At 33.1% G+C, this 7,770-nt stretch overlaps 2 protein-coding genes across 2 annotated transcripts; both read right to left on the minus strand.

Annotated features, from left to right (window-relative positions):
- Positions 1-1,071: 1,071 nt before the first annotated feature.
- LOC148176933 (protein takeout-like) lies at positions 1,072-2,054 on the minus strand. Its single transcript, XM_088032119.1, has 4 exons — positions 1,942-2,054; positions 1,655-1,895; positions 1,474-1,607; positions 1,072-1,427 (listed from the first exon to the last, which is right to left on the minus strand). The coding sequence occupies exons 1-4, from the start codon at positions 2,006-2,008 to the stop codon at positions 1,132-1,134; spliced, it is 738 nt and encodes a 245-aa protein (XP_087888245.1). The 5' UTR covers positions 2,009-2,054; the 3' UTR covers positions 1,072-1,131.
- A 10-nt stretch (positions 2,055-2,064) lies between these two features.
- LOC148176934 (protein takeout-like) lies at positions 2,065-5,051 on the minus strand. The gene is made up of 4 exons (XM_088032121.1): positions 4,964-5,051; positions 2,944-3,292; positions 2,756-2,889; positions 2,065-2,539 (listed from the first exon to the last, which is right to left on the minus strand). The coding sequence occupies exons 2-4, from the start codon at positions 3,222-3,224 to the stop codon at positions 2,244-2,246; spliced, it is 711 nt and encodes a 236-aa protein (XP_087888247.1). The 5' UTR covers positions 3,225-3,292; positions 4,964-5,051; the 3' UTR covers positions 2,065-2,243.
- Between the last annotated feature and the right edge of the window lie 2,719 nt (positions 5,052-7,770).

The raw sequence follows: 7,770 nt of genomic DNA on the forward strand, positions 1-7,770 counted from the left end.
AGGACCTGTTAAATAGTGTCAAAAACACCAAATTATCAAATTTTATTGGAAATTAAATTACACAGAAACTTAAATAATTGAACTATTTCTTGCACAATTTCTAATTCTAACTTTTTCCAATAGAAACACTGTCTGGAGCTTCCAGTAGAAATTTAGTTACTTGCTCTGCATCCAAAACTGCCGCTTTTTTTGGTTTGTAGCCTTCAGAGTTTCTTTTGAGCAAGGTAAATAACTTCCATACCTAGACAAAAACACTAAAAATAGTGATGCGTATGTTTTCACTTTGATCCCGGAAATATCAAGATTTTCGTTTACTTTCAAACAAGTTTTGAGCATCGAGAATTTTGACCACAAACTGTTTGGAGAAAATTTAGTAGACAAATTTGAGTAATACGCCAATACAACTTCTTCGTTTGTGCCCTCTACTTTCTTGCTTTTCCGCCATGAGACAAAATCTTCATATTCCTTTTGGTATCTTCGCTGGTAACAAAGCTTGACTCGCTGTTAAAGCTTGTGCAAGAATTTCGTCTGGAATGCTTACCGTAGATCAATTTCTTTGCATTTTTATGCCACAGAAAACTTTTTTGATGAAAATTGGCACGTGTTTGAAAATAACAAATTCTGTTACCATGAAGTCCGCACGTAATGACTTGATTTAATGAATTTTTATTTACACTGATTTACGTTGTCAAAAATTTCACTTTTAAAATGTTTTTCTTAGGACACCTATTACGAAAAACGTTGAACAACATTCGGCCGATATTGCATTTAACAGGCGCGGAGTTATGGATGTTAAATGACAAAATGCAATTTACTAGGTAGCCCTCGGAATTCTGTAGAACTCGATTTTTTTGTGAACTTAATTTTCCGAGGCCATTTTTGCTTCATTAGTATAACAAATGAACAATCCCAAATTAATATCCAACGGCACGGAAAAGCGAGGTCCATGAAAAAGGCGAGTCTACAGAATTCCGAGAGCCACCTAGTTGTACTTTTAATTTCTATAAATAAATAACATGATTGTATGATTTTCTTTAACAATAAATTTTCGATGACCAACCAAACCAAAAATAAACAACCAAACTAAGTATATTTTAATCTAAATTCTAACAATAAAACAATACAACCACCTTAAAACATCTCAGAAATGGGAACCTTTTCCAAAAATTTGCCAAAAATATTACTAAAAATCTTATTGAAGACATTCTCGTAGCTCCCTTGCACATCCTCGAAAATCACCTGCCAGTTGTCATTCAAAACTTTATTCAAATTGTCGCCTAGAGCTTTATCTCCGTTAAACAAGTTCTCCAGCTTGAAATGAATGGATTTTGGAGTCATCACCAACTTGCTGGAGACGATCTTGTAGTGTTTTGCGCCGGCTTTCTCGTACTCCTCCAGGTCAAACGTGAAGTTGAAGAGAAGCTCGTCTGGGAAAAAAAAATTTTTTACATGATCTCAATTTTTTCCATTTACCAAGAGTGATGACTCCAGGCCCTTCTCCATAGAGAGGCAAAACAAGCACTTTCCCATTAATATTATAATCGAACGCCATCACCACTTGCGGGAAAGTGCACTCAAGTGTGATCGTCTTCTTCTCGAAATCCACACTAATAAGAAACATGATCAGTGGCTTCAATGTGACCATTAAACTTACTCAAATTTCGAAAACTTCGCCTTGGAAAATCCGGTGATCTTCATATCCTTGTAATTCTGCCCGAAATTCGTTGGACCGCTCCCGGGCGCGATCTTCATCGATGGGACATTCAGCGGGTCGATGCTGGACAACCCCACCTCCTTCATGGGTTTGGTGAGTTGTCCAACAGCATTTTCGACGGCTTTCAGCAAACACTGCTTGAAGTCTTTGCTGTTGCGGTCACATTTTTGGAAACTGGGTGCTACGGAATGTTTAAACCTTCAGAATGTCGAAACCAAGAAACTTACGGAGCTTCACCGAAGCGGAGAGCGCGATAAAGAGGGAAAAACAGAGAATGTAATAAAACTTGCACATTTTGATCGTAACTGCGTCAAATGTCTTGAGGTTCGATTTTATAAAACGACGGAAAACCTGTTATAACGTAAATTACGTTCAATTTCTGTCGAGTTTAATTGGTTTTAATTAAATTAAATTACTTAAGGTCATGATGCGTCTTTGCTTTTATTGGTTTTTCATTACATTATAAACATAAATCGTAGTTTTATTACGTGACAAATTTCTGTAATTACCGCCACCAAGTTTTTTGAAATTATTTTTCTCCAAAGAGCTCAGAAATTGTCAATTTCTCCAAGACCATATTGGTCACCTCCAACAGAATTTGGGCAATGGCCCCCTCATAGCTGTCTCTAACATCTTCAAAGATTTCCATCCAATTCTCGTTCAAAATTTTGTTGATATTTTCCCCCAAAATTTTGTCACCATTGAAAAGATTGTCGAGACGAAATTTGATTTGGCGTGGCGACAATTTCGTCTCCGAGTTTTTCACCCTGTAATGTTCTTTTCCGTTTTTTTCGAGTTTCAGGGTCACGTGGAGATGCAAGTTCTCTGTAAATAAAGTTTGAAATAATTTTTGATCTAGATGGCTAGTGATCTTGACATGAAAACAACAAATCATTAACACACGGTCGCGATAACCGCCAACTGGATCGACAAATCATTAACAAATGTCAAGACGCACGGTCGCGATATCAGCCAACTAGATTGACTAGAATTTCAACTAGAAACAGATTTTCGAAAAAAACTCAAAATTTTGTATCTCACCTAAACTGAGGAATCCCGGTCCTTTCCCAACAATCGGGAGCATCAGAATCTTCCCGTTAATTTCATACAGGAACTCCAGCGATAATAAGGGAGTGTCACAATTCAAATCGATCGTACCAACTTCAAAATCAATCCTGTAACCAACCATAAAAACATAAATCCCCTAAAACTTTTATAACCAAACTTACTCAGCTTTCGTGCACTTTGTTTTGGATAGTCCTTTGATCTTAATTTTGCTGTATTTCTGTTCAAAATTCACCACTTTTTTCCCTGGGGCGATAACAAACGACTTTACTTCCAATGGGTCTAATGAGGGTAGTCCTAACTCTTCGATGGGCGCGTTTTTAAGAGTTTCTTCGATGGCTGTGAGGAGGCACTCGTTGAATTTGTCGTCGTTTCGGTTGCACTTTTTGAAGGTGCTTCCCAGGACGGTGGTAGCAACCGCAAAGAATAAAAGTTTTAGTTTCATGATTGTTTTAGATGTGTTCACATTTGTGCTTCAATGCTTTATATTGAAGATGAAATTGACGTGTGTACCTAAATCAATACATAATTTAGAGCTTCATAAATCGCTTTTATGATTCTGTTATGATTGATTTTGAAAGGTTTGAAATGATAAATTGGTGAACTTTAGAGTTGTCGTAAATAAAGGTGACAACTATTTATTTTCCGTACATTGGAAAATGAAAGGAAAATTTCAAGAAAAATTTATAGAAGAAATGAAGAACCTAAAGGAGTTGAAGATGGAATTTTAGAAGGGATGTATAAAGAATCTATAATATTTATAGAAAATCGAGAAACTCTACACAGGATCTAAGGAAAGTCTAAAGAGAAATTGAATTCAAAAAAATTATATAAAAAATATAGACGCCATAAAAGGAATTGAAGATAATTGAAAAAATTCAAAACTGAAAAAAATTAATATTTAGTCTAAGAGAGAATCTCACAGAATTTTAGAAAAAAATTAAAGGATATCTAGGACATACACAGGATCTAAGGAAAGTCTAAAGAGAAATTAAATTCAAAAAAATTATATAAAAAATATAGACGCCATAAAAAGAATTGAAGATAATTGAAAAAATTCAAAACTGAAAAAAATTAATATTTAATCTAAGAGAGAATCTCACCGAATTTTAGAAAAAAATTGAAGGATATCTAGGACATTTAAGGAGAATTGGTCAAATCCTAGGAGAATCCAAAAGATATACGATATACGAAAACGAAGGAAAATAAAAAATAATTATTTTTGGAGTAGAGCCTCGAATTTTGAATACACGTTTTTAATAAGAGTGTAGTTGTAATTCTATTGTGCCCTGATAAAAAAAAACATATCTCATCGCGTAAGATTTTCATTAGCTTTGGTTTTGTGCAATTCATTCCCAGTTTTTACAAACTCGCTTGATGTGATCACTGTGTAAAGTGTTTTTGTTAAATATCATATTCACACTCCGTCAATTTTTAATGTTTCCTTTCTGAACTGTAAAGAAGTCGCTGAATTTCAATCTTTACTGCCGACCCCAAATATGTTTTTATTTGTACGCAAGTTAGAATGTACAACTTAGAGTGCAGAATGCAGACTGTAGAAACTAGAATTTAGTAGTGCAGAATGTTCACCTTAACAGATTTATTGAACGTAATGGACTCAAATAAATAGTTATTTGTTTCACTAGGCTAGAAAATGGTCTTTTGGAAATTCAAATTCAATTTCCGAGCATTTCCAAAACATTTTCTAGCCGTGTCAAACACGAAATTTTGTGCGCCGACAATTATTAATACAAGGTGTTTCTAATGTGAGTTTAGATTTTTCAACTGACATTTGTAGTTAACCTTGATCATTGAACAAAGTTTTGAAAACAAACTGTTCAAGTTGTGGTTTGAAGCCTGAAAATCTAAAATTTTGACAAAACCGTAACTGGAAAGTTACGTAGTATGTGAACATAGTTATATTCACTATGAAAACAAAGCGGCAAAATAGCGCATGACAGGAATTCCAAAACCTCCCTTGATGCTACAAACATTTATAAACACCTTGTAGTTATTTATTTTGACTTTTGGTTTGAATTTGAAACGTCATTCCCTCATTTAGGGGAATTTAATCCGCTGGGAAATAGGTTGGTAGCATCCAATTCAAATCAAACGATTGCAGATTAATTTAAATTCAAGTGTGTTTCAGCAAATGTTTGTGGTGTCTTTGCTTAATTGATCTACCTTTAATATTTTCGAAGGTCATTGGCCTCCAAATCGGCACACAAATTGACACAATTGACATTTATGCAGCGATGCCAACTTGCAAAATAAAAGCAACTATTCGAAATGTCACGTTTGACTAAAGTCCGTTTTTTTATTAAAAAACCACCAACACCGCACTCTCCCACCACTTTACAACCGGCAACGTCGTCGATGGTGACTTTTTGGTGATAAAATCAAATAGGTTAGCTGCCTAATTGACAATTGGATTACACAAAACGGCCTTTCAGGCTGTGTCGAGTCTTTTCACTATTAAATCCTTTCATTTGCAATCCAACAGCCTGTAAAAAGAAAGTTTTTAACGGAAACACTGCCTAATTTTCAGAAATGTCAAAAATCTCCCTAGACAACGTTGCCGGTTGTAATGCAGGGGAAGATTGCGGTGTTGGTGTTTGTTTTTTTTCAAAAAAACCGAATTTAGACATTCAAAAGGTGGTTTTCTTGCCACAAATGAGTAGCACAAATCTCATGAAAAGTAATAGATGTGATTAAAACTATGAATGGCTTATGCTTGAATTACTTTGGGGTGTTTACTTTTGATGGGAGAAACACGCTAATCGTAAAAGAACCCCGTTTCTTTTTTAGGGGAGAACGCACGAATGCGAAAGAACCCCATGGTTGGTCAGGTCAGTCTCATCGCCGAAGCGACGGGTCAGATCGACAAATTGCAGTACTGGATGTAAATATTTATATCGAAGAGGCTGCAGTCAATAGTCAGGGAGTGGTAGTCGCGTGCGCCATCTACGTGTAGGAATATCAACTTTTAAATAGAAATAAATTGTTCAACTCTTTTAAATTAGTTAAAGGCATTATTTTAATTTACAGTAAAGAAATGTTAATTATGTTCGGGTTTTTGTTACTTTGGATTAACATCACTTATTATACAGTGATGTACGTATAATGGATAATAATCGGACGTAATGTTGATTCCAGAATCGAATATGTTGATGTCCGTTCAACTTTACGTTGAAAATATAAAAATAAATAATGCTTTTGTTCCATGAAGCTACCAAATGGACTACTTTTGAAGACACTCTTGTTCTAAGACGTAATCGCCAAAAAGCAGAGAAATCCAATAAAGAAAGGTACTTACGATATACTATACAGGATGTTTTTGAAATACACTACCGAACAAAAGGCGGTAATTGGTGAAGAGAAGTAAAATCAATTGACAAAAATGCTTTATCTAAAAGTCTTTTCGTTTTCGAGATAAAATTATTAATCGAATATTTGGTTAGAATTTCCAGTTCGCTACTCGTTTAATGAATATAATCTTGATTGCTTCACAACAATGAAAGGTTTTTGTGTTTTAGGTGGATATTTTCATTAGTGGTGTTCTAAGTAAGTAGAAAGAAGAGTGTTTTTATCGTTAACAAAATTTGGTAGTGTGCCAATTTCAAATATATTCTGTATATTTTAAACGAAATAGAAAAATAACCATGTATGTATGTATGTACTTAATATAAGGTGGGCCAACAAAAACAAAATAGAAGCGTTTTAGGGCATTTACCTTTAGATTTTCAAAAAACGCTGACACACGTAATTATATCTTTCTACAGTCAATCCTTCAGGGGTGATATAAATCCATTTCATTTTTGAAGGTAGATACAGGGTGATTTTTTTAAAACGGCAGGCGTTGTAGAATTTTTATTTATGAACCGATTTCAAAAATTTAAAAAACAAATTAAATGGTTTATAATTTACTATAAACTGATGATTTTAAATTTTTTCTAAATGTCTTAGTATCTTTTGGGCGATACTCAACTTTCTAAGTTTAAATTGGAACCCATATTTTTTTTATAATTTGGAAGATATTAATTTTCTTGATTCAAAAATGTGTAATATGTTCTACTTTTAACCAAAAATATTTTTAAAAAAATTATCAAAATTGAAAAAAAAACAAGCAATAAAAGTTAATAAAATCTAGGTGCATGGTGTCAAATAAAAGAATGCCGTTATTGTAATGTCAAAAAGCAGCAAATAACAGAAAGGATCGGCATTTTTTTTTGAAATTATTAATAACAAAAGACAATAATAATTACAAATCAGAAAAAACAACTACCTAATTTAATTAAAATACTGTTGAAACGCCATCCCGTTTCTTATTGCACAATTGACACCTACGAAAAATGCATTGTGCATGGTAAGGTGTAGCCCCATCTTGTTGAAAGAAAACTTATTCTTTCTGTTATTTGCTGCCTTTTTGACATTACAATAACGATATTGTGTTATTTGACACTACGCACCTAGATTTTATTAACTTTTATTCCCTAAATTTTTTCGTTTTTAATATTTTTTTTTTAATATTTTTTGTAAAAGTAGAACATATTACACATTTCTGAATCAAGAAAATTAATATCTTCTAAATTATGAAAAAAAATATGGGTGTCAATTTAAAATAAGAAAGTTGAGTATCGCCCAAAAGATACTAACACATTTAGAAAAATTTTAAAATCATCAGTTTATAGAAAATTAAAAACCATTTAATTTGTTTTTAAAATTTTTGAAATCGGTTTATAAATAAAAATTCTACAACACCTGCCGTTTTTAAAAAATCACCCTGTATATGTATAAGACATGGCACATTTTTGTTTAAAAAAATTGTTAAAAAAAAACAAACTTTTGGTATTCCCCATCTAAGAAGTGGAAATCACCCAAAAAATTAAAAAATACGAGAATAATAACAAGAAGAACAAAACAGAGTGAATATTTTGGTACAAATCAACTTTTTCTTCATACAAAAACCAATTTTTTTACGGTTTTAGTTA

This window comes from Gnatocerus cornutus, chromosome 3 (assembly GCF_029298725.1).
Source record: "Gnatocerus cornutus isolate USDA-ARS CGAHR chromosome 3, icGnaCorn1.1, whole genome shotgun sequence".
Taxonomy (NCBI): Eukaryota; Metazoa; Arthropoda; class Insecta; order Coleoptera; family Tenebrionidae; genus Gnatocerus; species Gnatocerus cornutus.

What these genes read in the sequence shown, in the direction of transcription:
- LOC148176933 (XM_088032119.1), bottom strand. Translation starts at nt 2,008, where the DNA reads ATGTGCAAGTTTTATTACATTCTCTGTTTTTCCCTCTTTATCGCGCTC. An exon ending in GCGAAGTTTTCGAAATTTGA is followed by an intron (nt 1,608 to 1,654) that starts GTAAGTTTAATG and finishes GTTTCTTATTAG; the next exon opens with TGTGGATTTCGAGAAGAAGA. An exon ending in GCCTGGAGTCATCACTCTTG is followed by an intron (nt 1,428 to 1,473) that starts GTAAATGGAAAA and finishes TTTTTTTCCCAG; the next exon opens with ACGAGCTTCTCTTCAACTTC.
- LOC148176934 (XM_088032121.1), bottom strand. Translation starts at nt 3,224, where the DNA reads ATGAAACTAAAACTTTTATTCTTTGCGGTTGCTACCACCGTCCTGGGA. An exon ending in ACAAAGTGCACGAAAGCTGA is followed by an intron (nt 2,890 to 2,943) that starts GTAAGTTTGGTT and finishes GGTTGGTTACAG; the next exon opens with GATTGATTTTGAAGTTGGTA. An exon ending in ACCGGGATTCCTCAGTTTAG is followed by an intron (nt 2,540 to 2,755) that starts GTGAGATACAAA and finishes CTTTATTTACAG; the next exon opens with AGAACTTGCATCTCCACGTG.